The following is a 16,611-nucleotide window of genomic DNA, read 5'->3' as shown; positions in this document are numbered from 1 at the left end:
AAAAAACAAAATCCAGAAAAGTCAGTTTGATTTTTAAATAATTCATTTGTATATTTTATATCATGAAATAAGTATGTCATCACCTAGTAACCAGCAAGCATTCTCGCTCTCACAAACCGTTAATTTTTTTCTTTACGACGCCTTCTTACTCTGCACTCATTACCTGTATTAAATGTACCTGTTTGAACTCATTACCGGTATAGAACACCACACCAGTGACGAAATTGTAGACCTGCACAAGGCTGGGATAGGCTACAGGACAGTAGGCAAGCAGCTTGGTGAGATGGCAACAACTGTTGCCACATTTTTTAGAGAATGGAATAAACACAAGATTACGATATTTCTTTCTTACTTGGTCTAGGGCTCCATGCAAGAACTGGCCTCATGGGGTAAGGAGGATTCTGAGAAAGGCCAGAAATCAGCCCAGAACTATACTGTATGACCTGGTCAATCGACTGAAGAGAGCTGGGACCACAGTCTCAAAATTACCATCAGTAAGACACTACAGGATGACTGCACCATATTGAAGGGGATGTGTTCTGTATAAAGAGATTTTGACCAACAATCTCCTTCCTTCAATAAGAGCATTGAAGATGGGTCATGGCAAGGTTTTCAATGACTGACCCAATACACAGCCAGGGCAACTAAGACGCATTTCAAGGTCATGGAGTGACGTAGCCATTCTCCAGACCTAAACCCAAGTAGAACATTTTTGGAGGGAGCTAAAACTCAATGTTGCCCAGCGACATTCCCGAAACGTGAAAGATCTGGAGAAGATCTGTATGGAGGAGAGAGCCAAAGTCCCTGCCACAATGTATGCAAACTTGGTCAAGAACGACAGGAAACGTCTGACCTCTCTAATTGCAAATAAAGGTTTCTGTCCCAAATATGAAGTTCTGTTTTTCTATTGTATCAGATACTTATTTCATGCAATAAAATGCTACTTTGTAAATTTTCTGGAATTTTGGGGGTTTGTCTGTCATAGCTGAAGTGCACCTAGAATAAAAATTACAGACCTCTCCATTCATTGTAGGTGGAAAACCTTACAAAATTAGAGTATATTAAATGCTTATTTTCCCTACTGTATATGATATGAATGTAAAATGAAAAGAAAGCCAATAATAAGTCAAACATATTAGATTACATTAGCATTGCCTTACTTGCTGTCCATTAGCCAACAGGATTAGTTTTTCAGCTTGAGCCTTGGTTTTTCCATAGGAAAGTATCGGTTCACCAGGGTAAATGGTGTCTTCTGTTACTCTTAAAACAAAACATGGATACACAAGTTATATAAATTAAAAAAAAAAAAAAAAAAAAAAAAAAAAAGTAGAGTTCGCTATTAGAGAAGTTTTGGGGACTGAATTTGAAGCACTTCAGGACATCAGATACTTTGGGATTTTCTTTATTCCATTAACAGAGGACTGCAAGGGCTTCTTTTTGCAGTTTTCACCGTTACCATTTCGGGATGCATCCAATTATTTAGTCACATTTATTGCATTTTGCTGTCCAGTAGATGACAAACAATAATTCTTCCCATTTTTTTTAGTTGTTTTTATGGCGCTCATGCGGTGGTTTAAATGACATGTTAACTAATCTGGTGGCCTCTATGATTATAGCAATTCCACAATTGAACATACCTTATATTTTACAATACAAAAAAAAAAAAAACTCGAAAATTAATCTTTTGTTTTATATGAGTATTTTTATCTTTGTGAGTGGAAATAACATCGAGTTGACATTTTTATTGGTATAATATTAGCATAAATGCAACTTTTTGATAACTTTATTCCACTTTTCTTGGCAAGCACAAAAATATATCACTTTTGTGCGGTTTACATTTTTTCACATCATAAAGCATTTTATGATGAGAAACATTTTATAGCATTAATATTTTTTTTTTCTGCACACAAGAAGACACATTGTTAAAGAAGTCCATTCTTAGCTAGACTATAAATTAGATTTGTTGGTTGCAGTGGGCAAACGTTGCTTACATGATTTGATGGCTGCAGTCTACCAGAGTCCCAATTCACTATGTCGCTTACCTCATGTTCAGGGCATTGCAGGACCCTAGGTATCCATAGGGGTGATGATCACGTATATAGTCACAGTTAGGCCGGAGTCACGCTTATGCATTGCATCACCCGGCACGTCCGCACACTCTGGACTGGAGCGTCTCAGTTCCATAGAAATACATGCAGCCGACCAGCTCCTGTCAGGAGAATGTGTGGCTGTGTCGGGTGAGCGATGAGAGACTCACGCGAGTCTCTCACAAGTGTGACTCTGGCCTAAAGCGGGCTTTGCACGCTACGATTTCGCTACAGCGATCTCATTGGGGTCACTGATTTTGTGACGCACATCTGGCCGTTGTAGCGATGTCGTAGCGTGTGACTCCTAGGAGCGATTTTGGATCGTTGCAAAAACGTCCAAAATCGCTCCTCGTTGACATGGGGGGTCCGCTCCCAATTATCGCTGCTGTCGCTGAGGCGAAGTTGATCCTCGTCCCTGCGGCAGCACACATCACTACGTGTGACGCCGCAGGAACGAGGATCATCTCCTTACCTGCCTCCGGCCACAATGCGGAAGGAAGGAGGTGGGCGGGATGTTACGTCCCGCCCCTCCGCTATCATTGGGCGGCCACTTAGTGACGTTGCTGTGACGCCAAACGGACCGCCCCCTTAGAAAGGAGGCGGGTCGCCGGTCACAGCGACGTCGAAGGCCATGCAAGTACGTGTGACGGGGGTGCGCGTTTTTGTGCGCGACGGACAGCGATATGCCCGTCGCGCACAAACGATGGGGGCGGGTCTCATGCTAGCGATATCGGGCCGGATATCGCAGCATGTAAAGCCACCCTTAGTTGCTAGTGGTCATAACCATGAATACAGGTCCTGCAATGCCCTGCACATTAGGCAAGTGATATAGTGAATCAGGAGAACTATACTACATTTCTAATTGGAGGTATTTGCCAATATAATTATTACACCTACTACTTAATGGGATATGATCTTGGAGATGGGACTAACCCTTTAACAGGGATTTATGGAGTTTCTGCCAGTGGATTGTAATGGAGGAACGGCAAACTTTGTGCCTCGCCTGCTCACTCCTGACCAGAGGCAAATGCCTGACTGCGAATGGAAGGTACATTAAATAAAAGCTGAAGGCACTAAAAAATACATTAAAAAAGAAAAAAAAAAAACTTTTCGGTACCTCCTTTTTCAATGCTTTTTATCGCAAATGGAAGCAAAATTTCATAGCCATATGTTGTCTGAGTGAGAAAAATCACTGAAGGCAAAACAACCTCAACCAATGTCTGCTGTCATACGGACTCAAACAGGGTTCTGCATACTACAAACGCCTCTGGAATGGTTATATTTTTGGGTGAAGAATCATCATATGGACATTTACATCATTTGCTCCCTCTAAAACTAAACACAATTTTACTCAGCAAAAGCATCTGTGCAGAGCTGTTTAAGTTACTGTATTCTATTTTACTAATGTGATTAATAACTTGACCTGCATGATAATTTGACCATAAAAAAATTTATATATATATATATATATATATATATATACACACACATATACATATATATATACATACATACATTTTACAGTAGTAAAATATTAACAGGTAACCGCAGAGAGGGGATATGAAAAATGTATGGTGGCCTAACAGCTTTTGTAAAGGTTTTTATGCATCAGTCCTGGCCCCCAGTACTTGTACTGTATGTGGACTAGTGACAAGAGTGATGTGAATCTGTTATACACTATCCACATAATGAGCCATTATCTAGAAAGTGACATCAAGTTCAGTAACCTTACCAGAAACAAGAAAGTGACCCTACGTGCCCATTACCTAGTGATAACGAATGAATGTAGTCCAATAAGACTATGTGCGCACTAGAAAAGTGATTTTTCTCAAGAAAATTTCTTGAGAAACCTCTGGGAGTTGAAGATTACCACACCTGCGGTAAAAAAACCGCACCGAAACCGCGGGAAAAAACGCATGCGTTTTTGCCGCGGTTTTTCCGCAGGTTGGTCCCTTGTTTTTTTATGCTGTAACTGCAATAAATAATATAGATAATAGATAGATAATCGATAGATAGACAGACAGATAAGGATAGAGGCAAAGATGGATAGATGGATAGATGAATAGATAGATAGATAGATAATAGATGAGAAAGACATATATAATGTCCCACCCCCCCTGCATATTCGAAGCTGGCACCCTTTAGTGACTTTCATGTGGCACTAAAGGGTGCTTAGCCTTGTATTTAGCCAAAAAATAAATAAATAATTAAAAAAAAAATAACGTGGGATCCCCCCTATCTTTTGTAGCCAGCTCGGGTAAAGCAGACAGCTGCAGCCTGCAAACCACAGCTGGCAGCTTCACCTTGGCTGGTAATCCAAAACAGAGGGCACCCCACGCTGTTATTTTACATTAAATAAATAATTAAAAACAAAAAAAAGTGGGCCCCCCCCAAACTGGATCACCAGCAAAGGTAAAGCGGACAGCTGTATTCTGGTACTCAGACTAGGGAGGTCCACTGTTATTGGACACTCCCCAGCCTAAAAATAGCAGGCCACAGCCGCGCCAGAAGTGGCGCATCCATTAGATGTGCCAATCCTGGTGCTTCGCCCCAACTCATCCCGTTGCCCTGGTGCGGTGGCAAATGGGGTAATATATGGGGTTGATGCCAGATGTGTAATGTCACCTGGCATCAAGCCCTGGGGTTAGTGATGTCACGTGTCTATCAGATACCCGACATCACCAACCCAGTCAGTAAGAAATAAAAAATAGACAACAAAAAAGTTTATTTGAAAAAACACTCCCCAAAACATTCCCTCTTTCACCAATTTATTGAAAAGAACAATCAATTCCAGGTCCGGTTTAATCCATACCATACTCACTGTCCCAGTCAATGAAGAACAAAATGTTCCCCATTGGCTGGGAGAGCAGTGCAGTGACCTGAGCTAACATGATGTCAGCCCAGGTCACTGCAGGGGATGACGAGCGCTGACTTCAGGAGGTTAGATGAGATCATTACCTGCAGTGATGATCTCCTGCATTACTGACGTCAGCGCTGTCACTGCCTTCTATGCCCGCCGGGTCCAGGGAGTGTGATGTGTGTGTTTACTCTGCTCCGCTTCCTCTTCTGTCATAATGACATCACTTCCTGCAAAACGCAGGCAGTGATGAGCATTACCGCAGGTAAATCGCGGCTATACCGAGTGTATACCGCACATCATTTGCTACCTGCGGTATTTCGCGATTACATTACAGTAAATGAAGTGAAATACCGCAGGTACCTGCGGAAAAGAAGTGACATGCACATTTTCTCAAGACATTTTCTCAAGAAATTCTGCAGAAAGAATTTTCTTGAGAAAAAAAAACGCAGTGTGCGCACAGCTATTTTTTTTTCCCATAGGTTTTGCTGGGAAATGTCTGCAGACAGATTACAAACATTTCTCAAGAAATTTCTGCAGCAAAACCGCGGGTAAAAATGCACTGTGCACACAAGGCCTAAGAGCTCAAACTCTTGACCTCCTTTTAGGTGAATGATTGTTAATGTGTATAATGCATGTCAGCTGTATGATAAGTGCCACAAGGTAGTCCCTGCAATTTAAGACATATTTATTCCAAATTAAGAATAAAAAAAAAATTACTAGGCTGAGAGAGCTGTAGTATCATTGTAATCAGATTTTACAATCCTACCATCCATTACACATTAATAATTTAGGTGCACAATTCTCTCCTCCATCACTTTAAATTCATTACTAATAGGCATTCGAGTCAAAAACCCGTCTCACTTCAATACAACATTAACACACTAGACACGTTGATCTTTCTTTTTAGTGGTTATAGCACCACAGTAGTTTCTCATAAAGGGAATCTGTTTAAAAAAGCGCCATTATCCTGCAGATATGGGGTCAATCTGCAGATTAATAGTGTTCTGAAGACATGCGATATAGACACACAGACAAGGGAGACTGTCACACAGCCTGGGGCCGCGTCTGACTGCAACCAATCAAAGACGCTAGGACTGCCGGTGGGCGGGGAAAGACGTGCATAACTGAATATAGATGAGCAATAATAAGCGGCTCCAGAAGTGAAGGAGAGGCCGTGGTAGCAGTGTACAGCTGTGACAGAGCCTTGGTAAGTATGAAGCGCATGCTTTTTCTCTTTTCAATGCCTAGAGTTTCCGGATCAACACCGGGCCCAGGTCTGGCAGTCAGATAAGTTGGAAACAGCGCAAATCCGGACTTTTACAGTCCGGGTCCGCCCATCACTACTCATGACTCCTCTGAGATGCTTGCCATGGTATCCCTAACTTATGGCCATACGCATTGGTTACAATATTGCATCCTGTGTCTATTAATTTCAGGGAAATCCCACAATTATTTGTTTTTCCACATTTAATGAATTAACATTTATTAACCAAATCTGGCTCCCAAGAAGGCATGGAGGTAAAATTGGTGCACCTAATGCAGCCACACAGGGGCCCAAGAGGCCCACTTCTACTTCCAATGCTCTTGAAGCTGTGCATTTTGATGAGCTATTGGAGTGCAAAGGGTTAATACATGGTTCGTGAACAGGGGCCCTATTTTGTCTTGTCCACTCCTGATCCTGACCATCATTCATATTTGACTGTGGCTTCCATATCAGACATACAGTGTGTTGAAAAAGTATTCACACCCTGTGAAGGTTTCTACAATTTTTTTTTCTTGTTATACCCACAAACATAAAACTATTTTATTGGGATTTTATGTGATATACCAACACTAAGTAGCAACTATTTGTGAAATGTAAACAAAATGATACATGGTTTTCTAAAAAGTTTTAAATTGTTTCTCCAGCAAAGGAGACAAACTCTAGCTCAGCGCCACCTATTGGAAGTAGCGATCCTAAAAGTCAAATGTGGATTTTTAACAATCCTTTGCATATGACCTAGGATATATAAGCTAGATCAGAATCCCAATTTGCAGACACGGTGTTTCGGGGTGCTTGCCCCTCATCAGTGCAAAGTATGGGGTGTCTGATCTGGCTCATGAGAAGCTTTGTGGGGACCACGGAGGAACACTATTCTCCTTAAGGAGACTTTGCAAGCCAGTCTGGCTGCCAGTGAAGTAAGGGGACTTATAGCTGCCACGCCCCTTTAGAAAGCTGCCAGTCTTTTGGGGTCTGTCACACATTTAGACGCTGATATTTTTGCCCATTCTTTTCAAAATAGCTTTAGCTCAGTGAGATTCGTTGAGAGCATCTGTGTCCAGCAATTTTCACATCTTGCTACAGAATCTCGATAGGATTTAGGTCTGGACTATTACTGGGCCATTCACACCCATGAATATGGTTTGATCTAAACCATCCATTGTAGCTCTTGTGGAGATGCCCAAGTTCAGTGCCTAGCTAAGCTCCTGACCAGAATTAGTCTGACCACCAAGCAAGGAAGGGGCAGCAGTGAGATGGAAACGCAGATTAAGACAGACAGGGGAAATCCAAAACTCACAGCAAAAACACACAGGAACAAACAAACAATGAGAGACTCAGGAGAAAAGCAAGAGCAGGATGGTAGTAACAAAAAGACGAAGGGTTAATGCCATAACTGTACACTGCAACAGTACTACAACCACCAGTTAGTCTGGATCACAGCACCTCACCAGATCAGCTAAGATAAACTTAGCTGGAAAAGAAGGAAGGCTTTAGCCAGCATATATACAAGAACAGATGTGATTGGCTCCCCCACAACATGTGCTCAAAGAAGACTCACAAGCAGACCAACAGAGTAACTCTTTCCAACCTGCCTACGAACTACCAATCTGTTGGTTGACGCCTGAATAAAGCCTGCTTTACACGGGACGACCGATTGTGCGATTTCACAATCGATCGTACCCACCCCTGTCGTTTTTGAGGCACGGGCAAATTGCTGCCCGTGGCGCACAAACTCGTTTAACCCCCGTCACACGTATTTACCTTCTGGACGACCTCGCTGTGGGCGACGAACGTCCACTTTCTGAAGAAGGAGGGACGTTTGGCGTCACAGCGACGTCACACAGCAGCCAGCCAATGGAAGCGGAAGGGCGGAGATGAGCGGGACGTAAACATCCCGCCCACCTCCTTCCTTCCACATAGCCGGCGGGTGTCGCGGGACAGAGGTAAGATGCTGTTCATCGCTCCCGGGGTGTCACACGGAGCGGTGTGTGCTACCCCGGGAACGATGAGCAACCGGCTCCATTTTAATTAAACAAGATTATGAAACCGAGCGATGAGTACACGACTCACAATTTGTGAGCGATACTGCGTCGCTCGGAGGTGTCACACAGCCCGACGTCGCAAGCGATGCCGGATGTGCGTCACAAAAAAAGTGACCCCGACGATCTATCGCACGATAGAGCGTATTGTGTATAGCAGTCTTATGGCCCTGTCACACACACAGATAAATCTGTGGCAGATCTGTGGTTGCAGTGAAATTGTGGACAATCAGTGCCAGGTTTGGGGCAGTGTACAAATGGAACAATATGTTCACTGCATTTCACTGCAACCACAGATCTGCCAAAGATTTATCTGTATGTATGACAGGGCCTTTAGCCTGCGCTGTGCGCTGATTACAGATATCAGGGAAGTTATCAGGCGGAGTGTCGAAATCTGTAGTTTAACAGATCACAACGCCACCATAACAGTCGGCAAGGTTTGTAAAAAAAAAAAAAAAATCTTTGTGACAAGTAGGTTGCAGTTGTACCAAACTCCTTCAATTTTTGGATGATGGGCTCTGTGAGATGTTGAAACCTAAACTTGCTTTACTCTTTATCATAACTTTATCACTATCCTGTCTGGAGTCATCCTTGGTTTTCGTGAGACACGGTTTCATTCCTAATGTTCTCAAACCTCTGAGGTTTGAGAACATAGTCAGGTCGAAATGCTGGAAAAAAAAAATAAGCCATCACTGGGCCATAGATCCCGAAAAATGTCACAAAAAGTGCACCACTTTTTTTGGACAAACATCTGATTTTTTAATTTTATTTTTTTTAATCCCTTAGATAAAAGTAAATGTATGCATGTTTGGGGTCTACAAAATTGGGTGAAGGAAACGATGATCCAGCTTCCAGTCTTGCAATTAAAATCCACTTTTAATGAAAAAATCTTTAAAACCAACAATCCACATAAATAAGTAATTGCCCATAGAACATCTCTAGGTCCACGGAAAGTAAGTTTAGAGAACCCACCACCTGGGGAGTACACCCCTCATATTTTTGTAAAAAATTTTTTTATATCTTTTTATGGGACAACACTGAAGATATGACAATTCGATACAATGTAAAGTACAGTAATCAGTGTACAGCTGGTATAACAGTGTACACTTTGTGTACCCTCTAAATAACTCCGTTATTAATGTCAAAACAGTTGGCAACAAAAGTGAGTACACCTCTAATTGACAACTGCCAAGTGTCAATATTTTGTGTGTGCACCATTATTTTAAAGCACTAACTTAAACTCTTTTGCGCATGGAATTCATAAGAGCATCACCTGTGAATCCTCTTCCACTCTTCCATGACATAACAGATCTAGTAGATGTTAGAGACCTTGCACTCCTCCACATTCCATTTGAGGAGGCCCCACAGATGCTCAATAGGGTTTAGGTTTGAAGACATGCTTAGCTTCCCCAGTCCAGGACCTTCACCCTCAGTTTCTTTAGCAAGGCAGTCGTCGTCTTTGGGGTAGTTATGTTGGAATACTGCCCTGTGGTCCAGTTCCCAAAGGGAGGGGGATCATGTTTCTGCTTCAGTATGTCACAGTACATTCTGGCATTCATGGTTCCCTCAATGATCTGTAGCTTTCCACAGTCGGCAGCACTCATGCAGCCCTAAGCTGTGACACTCCCACCAACATGCTAGACTGTAAGACACACTTATCTTTGTACTCCTCACCTGATTGCCGTCACAGGTTTGACACCATCTGAACCAAGTTAATTTCTCGGTCTCATCATACCACAGGACATGGTTCAAGTAATCCATTTCCTTAGTCTGCTTACGAGCTTCCCTGTGCATCATCTATAGAAGAGGCTTCCTTCTGGGATGACCGTCATGCAGACAAATTTGATGCAGTGTATGGGTCTGAGCACTGACAGGCTGACTCCCCACCCCTTTAACCTTTGCAGCAATCTTGGCAGCCCTCGCACTCATTTGTCTATTTTAACAAGACAACCTCTGCATAGAATCGCTGGCAAGTGCAGTGTGAGGCCTATTTTGGAGTGCAATTTGACTTGTTAGTAGAGCTGGTCAAACTCGCAAAAAACTGGGATCGGCGGATCCCTGCTAAATTTAAACAAAAAAAATAAAAAATAAAAAAAAACAGATACACTCAGGAATCTGGTACCCATACAAGTTTATGGGGACCAGAATCCGGAGATTAAAAACTTTGGTGGAAGGGGTGGGTGGAGGGGGGGGGGGTTAAGCGCACGGGGCGTACTCTCCGAGGCTGTGTCATGGCGGCTCACTCCATTCGGGTCACGCTTTCCCTTCCGGAGCAGACAATTTAATATTTCCTGCTTTGCCCACCCACCGGCATCTGTAATTCGTTGCAGTTAGACGCGCCCCAACCCTGAGTGTCAGCGTGTCAGCTGATTGCAGACAAATCACAGGCGTCAGGACGGCTGGTGGGTGGGGAAAGCAGTACAAGTGGCCTCGGGTCAGTACGGTGGTATAAAAATAAATAAATCAGGGCAGGGTCCCCATATTCTGATGCCAGCACAGATAAAGCCCCCAGCTGTTGAGCTTTATCTGTACATCAAAATAAGCCCAGAATCACACGTACAAGGGACTCTCATCACATTACCTGGCACGGGCTGGAAAAAGAAAAAGAAGGACGAACACACACACTTTTGATACCCAGCCAAGATAAAGCCAGCTGTGGGCTGGTATTCTCAGCCTGCAGCCGCCCGGTATTGCCGCATCCATTAGATGTGACAATCCCAGTGCTTTACCGACTCTTCTCGTTGCCCGGGTGCGGTGGCAATCAGGGTAATAGCAGGTGTTAACAGCTCACAGCTGCTACTAAACCCTAGGTGCGATGGCACAGGGGTCTATGAGACACCTGCATCACTAACCTGTAAATGAAAGTGAATAAACACTAAACACAGAAAAACATCCTTTATTTGGAATACAAAAAAACCACACACTCTTTCACCACTTTATTAATCCAAAACACCCCTCCAGGTCGAGCGTAATCCACACGAGGTCCCACGCCGCTTCCAGCTCTGCTACATCTCACAGCGAGCGGCCATAGAGAACGACCACCAGCTGTGAGTGCAGACAATGCCTGTGCTGCAATGAGCGATGACTGCAGGCAGACACTGTCACAGGCTGGGGGCGCGTCTGACTTCAACCAATCACAGACGATAGGACGGCCGGTGGGTTGGGAAAGCTGTGTGTATGCGATGAGCCTAATGCGCAGTGCAGGAAGTGAATGCGCGACCCGGAAGCAGTGTGCCGCCATGACACCGGGTCTCCGTAAGTATGAAATGCTCACTTAATTCTTGTTTTCTTTATTTTTCCTTTTATTTCCCAAGTGCTGAATCCAGATCATACACCCGGAGTCCCGGGCATCTTTGAAATTGCGCGAATCCGGACTATAACAGTCCGGGTCCGCTCAGCACTACTTGTTAGTTAAACCACTGTATGGTCTTGGCCATCATACTGCAGCCCAGTTTCACGGTATTGGCAATGTTCTTATAGTCTAGGCCAGCTTTATTTAGAGCAACAATTATTTTTAGATGCTCAGAATTCTTTACCATAAGGTGCCATGTTGACTTTCCAATGACCAGTATAAAAGACTGTCAGCAATAACACCAAATTTAAACGCATTTGCTCCCCTTTCACACCTGAGACCTCGCAACAGTAATGAGTCACAGGAAAACGGCTGATTGAAAATATAGTTACATTGTGCACACTTAGGGGTGTACTCACTTTTGTTACCAGTGGTTTAGATATTAATGACTTATTTAGAGGGCACCAAATTTACACTGTTATACAAGCTACACACCGACTACCTTTCTTTGTATCAAAGTGTCATATCTCCAGTATTGTCCCATGAAAAAAAAGAGAGAATATTTACAAAGATGTAAGGGGTGTATTCACTTTTGGGATATATTGTGTGGAGAAAAACAAGATAGCCAGCACTAAAATGTGCACTACTGCACTATTATTGTTAGTGGAGTTATTATTATGTGTGTACAGTATTTGAATTTTTTAGAAAAAAAAAAAAAAAAAAAAAAAAAAAAAAAAAAAAAAAAAAAGGGAACCTGTCACCAGTTTTTTGGCCTATAAGCTGCGGCCACCACCACCGGGCTCTTATATACAGTATGTTAGAATGCTGTAGATAAGAACCCAGGCCGCTGTGTCAACATAAAAAAAAACAAAACACACTTTATAATACTTACCTAACGGTCGCGCTGCGGTGGGATAGGGCCTAATGGGCGTCTCCGTTGTCTGGTGCCAGAGCCGCCTCTTTCAGCCATCTTTGTTCTTCTCTAGCCGCGGTGCATTATGGGTTCGACGTCATCCACACTCGCTGGCATTCAGGTCCTGAGCAGGGCAAATCAAAATATTGTAGTGCGCCTGCGCAGGACCGGCGATTTTGTATGACGCAGATACCGCCCATAATCTCGTGATCGCGCTTTCACCGCCGCCTCCACCGTTCTGCGCAAGCGCTGGCCAGCTTACCTCATGTCACCTCTTTGAAACTGCGCAATGGGGGACGGCCTAAAGCGACAGGGAGGCAGACTAACGGCCACCAGAAAGCCCGCCCCCGTGTACCATTATCAAGATCTGAATACAAAAAGGTACCACTTTACAAAGTCGTTATTTTGGTCAGAAAGGGGGCACATAAACAACAGGAACATTGCTAGAATGCAGCCCAGGAGCTGCAGAGGGGGAATCTTTTAGGTTTAGTGCAAAATTTCTGATGACAGGTTCCCTTTAAGTCACTGTGGCAGCGCCACAGCTCTTCTGGGTCTCCCATCCTGGGACAGGAAACCGAAAACTGATGTGAGAGAGGAGCCGCCTTTTTATTTCTGTGGGTTTCCTGTCCTAAGATGGGCGGACCTATCTCTGGTGGCGCTGTCGTGGTGAAGGGAAAAAACAGTTTATCCTTTCCTTTACATTTCACAAATATTTGTTACTTAATGTTGGTATATCACATAAAATCCCAATAAAATACCTTTAAAGTTTGTGTAATGTGAAAAAATTCACGGTGTATGGCTACGTTAAGGTACTGTAATAATTCTAGTAATTATGAGATTGTTACCTGTCTGATTAGGGGTTTGAGAAATTCTTCTGTATTACATGATTGCTCTAGGTTCAGCGGGCACCTACTGGACAGTTTCGGTGCGCTTGGTGGTGTCAGACTTTGGCATGATTGCACTTCCATTCTGTTACCAGGATAGAGCTTGAAAACAATCATTCTATGATGGCATAACAAGACATTATTCTTACCTCTCCATTGGATCATTATTTGCATTTGGTCCTACTGCTGCTATTGAACTTGTGTAGACTATATAAGGCACATCCATGGCCAGACAGGCATTTATAACATTTTCAGTCCCTGTGTGCATATTAAAACACATATATATATGCATTTCATCTCTTTGATCAGACACCATAAAACAAAACAAAAAAAAAAAAAGAAAAAAGGGTATTTTTGCGGCGCTATCTCACTGAAACAGAAATAATTAACTACATGACACCATTTAGATCAACGACATGGTATTTACTGGGGGACATAAATGGCTCGTTGGGAAAGTTGAAAGTACCCATAGATAATTAGAAGGAAGAAGGAACCTATGCTGTTAGACATAAAGAATGGGAGCTGGTATTTCCGGGGTGGAGTGGACCACCTCTATAAAGTCAGAAAAGAAGCTAGCTGCGTGGGTTGAGGGAAGGGCTAGGGAAGTTCAAGGTTCTTGATTTATAGTTTAAAGAGAGATAACACAAAAGAACACAATGTCAGTATGACCCAATTGTGATTAATGTCTCTGTCATGTTTATGTTATGATATGTAAATAAAATAAAAATTATTGGTTAAAAAAAAAAAAAAAAGTCATAAAAAGCAGAGTGAATCATTTATATGCAATTCCTCTGCTGACACAAATATATTAGGAATGAAGGGAATTTTGTTTACTTACCTAAATTCCTTTTCTTCTAGCTCCAATTGGGAGACCCAGACAATTGGGTGTATAGCTACTGCCTCCGGAGGCCACACAAAGTATTACACTTAAAAGTGTAAGGCCCCTCCCCTTCTGGCTATACACCCCCCCGTGGGATCACGGGCTCCTCAGTTTTAGTGCAAAAGCAAGAAGGAGGAAAGCCAATAACTGTTTTAAATACAAATTCAACCCGAGAAACAGCCTCGGAGAACTGAACTGTTCAACATGAACAACATGTGCACCCGAAAAAAACAACTTCCTAAGAAAACAGGGCGGGTGCTGGGTCTCCCAATTGGAGCTAGAAGAAAAGGAATTTACGGTAAGTAAACAAAATTCCCTTCTTCTTTGTCGCTCCTAATTGGGAGACCCAGACAATTGGGACGTCCAAAAGCAGTCCCTGGGTGGGTAAAAGAATACCTCGTGATAGGGCCGTCAAACAGCCCTTTCCTACAGGTGAGCCACCGCCGCCTGAAGGACTTGTCTACCTAGGCCGGCATCCGCCGAAGCGTAGGTATGCACCTGATAATGCTTGGTAAAAGTGTGCAGACTCGACCAGGTAGCCGCCTGGCACACCTGCTGAGCCGTAGCCTGGTGCCGTAATGCCCAGGACGCACCCACGGCTCTGGTAGAATGGGCCTTCAGCCCTGATGGAATCGGAAGCCCAGCCGAACGGTAGGTGTGAAGAATTGGTTCCTTGATCCACCGCGCAAGGGTGGATTTGGAAGCTTGCGACCCTTTACGCTGACCAGCGACAAGGACAAAGAGTGCATCCGAGCGGCGCAGAGACGCCGTGCGGGAAATGTAGATCCTGAGTGCTCTCACCAGATCCAATAAATGCAAACCCTTTTCAAATTGGTGAACTGGATGCGGACACAAAGACGGTAAAGTGATATCTTGATTGAGATGAAAGGAAGATACCACCTTGGGAAGAAATTCTGGAATTGGACGCAGAACTACCTTGTCCTGGTGAAACACCAGGAATGGAGATCTGAATGATAACGCCGCCAGCTCGGACACTCTCCGAAGAGACGTGACCGCCACTAGAAAGGCCACTTTCTGTGAAAGACGAGAAAGGGAAACCTCCTTCATAGGCTCGAAAGGCGGCTTCTGGAGAGCAATTAGAACCTTGTTCAGGTCCCAGGGCTCCAACGGCCGCTTGTAAGGGGGGACGATATGACAAACCCCTTGCAGGAACGTGCGTACCTGAGGAAGTCGCGCCAGGCGTTTCTGAAAAAATACGGATAGCGCGGAGACTTGACCTTTAAGGGAGCCAAGCGACAAACCTTTTTCCAACCCAGACTGCAGGAAGGAAAGAAAAGTAGGCAATGCAAAAGGCCAGGGAGAAACTCCCTGAGCAGAGCACCAAGATAGGAATATCCTCCACGTCCTGTGGTAGATCTTGGCGGAGGATGGCTTCCTAGCCTGTCTCATGGTGGCAACCACTTCATGAGATAAACCTGAGGCCGCTAGGATCCAGGACTCAATGGCCACACAGTCAGGTTCAGGGCCGCAGAATTCAGATGGAAAAACGGCCCTTGAGACAGCAAGTCTGGACGGTCTGGTAGTGCCCACGGATGGCCTACCATGAGGTGCCACAGATCCGGGTACCACGACCTCCTTGGCCAGTCTGGAGCGACGAGAATGGCGCGGCGGCAGTCGGACCTGATTTTGCGGAGCACTCTGGGCAACAATGCCAGACGTGGGAACACATACGGTAGCCGGAACTGCGACCAATCTTGAACTAAGGCGTCTGCCGCCAGAGCTCGGTGATCGTGAGACCGTGCCATGAAAACCGGGACTTTGTTGTTGTGCCGTGACGCCATCAGGTCGACGTCCGGCATCCCCCAGCGGCGACAGATCTCCTGAAACACGTCCGAGTGAAGGGACCATTCCCCTGCGTCCATGCCCTGGCGACTGAGAAAGTCTGCTTCCCAGTTTTCTACGCCTGGGATGTGGACTGCGGATATGGTGGATGCCGTGTCTTCCACCCACGTCAGAATCCGCCGGACTTCCTGGAAGGTTTGCCGACTGCGTGTTCCCCCTTGGTGGTTGATGTATGCCACCGCTGTGGAGTTGTCCGACTGAATTCGGATCTGCTTGCCTTCCAGCCACTGTTGGAAGGCTTGTAGGGCAAGATAGACTGCTCTGATTTCCAGAACATTGATCTGAAGGGTGGACTCTTTCCGAGTCCACGTACCTTGAGCCCTGTGGTGGAGAAACACTGCTCCCCACCCTGATAGACTCGCATCTGTCGTGACCACCGCCCAGGATGGGGGTAGGAACGACTTTCCTTTTGACAATGAGGTGGGAAGAAGCCACCACCGGAGAGATTCCTTGGCTGCCTGAGAGAGGGAGACCTCCCTGTCGAGGGACGTCGACTTCCCGTCCCATTGGCGGAGAATGTCCCATTGTAATG

General features: G+C 44.5%; 1 protein-coding gene across 1 annotated transcript in view; it reads right to left on the bottom strand.

Moving 5' to 3' along the window:
- Nucleotides 1-16,611, bottom strand: part of LOC142284916 (3 beta-hydroxysteroid dehydrogenase type 7-like) — a 91,500-nt gene that overhangs the window by 31,331 nt on the left and 43,558 nt on the right. The window contains exons 5-6 of the mRNA XM_075333241.1: nt 13,486-13,594; nt 1,161-1,260 (exon numbers count right to left, since the gene is read on the bottom strand). Coding sequence (XP_075189356.1) covers nt 1,161-1,260; nt 13,486-13,594 — 209 coding nt within the window. The remainder of the gene's footprint in view (nt 1-1,160; nt 1,261-13,485; nt 13,595-16,611) is intronic.

The sequence above is a fragment of the Anomaloglossus baeobatrachus genome, chromosome 2 (assembly GCF_048569485.1).
Source record: "Anomaloglossus baeobatrachus isolate aAnoBae1 chromosome 2, aAnoBae1.hap1, whole genome shotgun sequence".
NCBI lineage: Eukaryota > Metazoa > Chordata > Amphibia > Anura > Aromobatidae > Anomaloglossus > Anomaloglossus baeobatrachus.
This window is presented reverse-complemented; position numbering and strand designations above follow the sequence as displayed.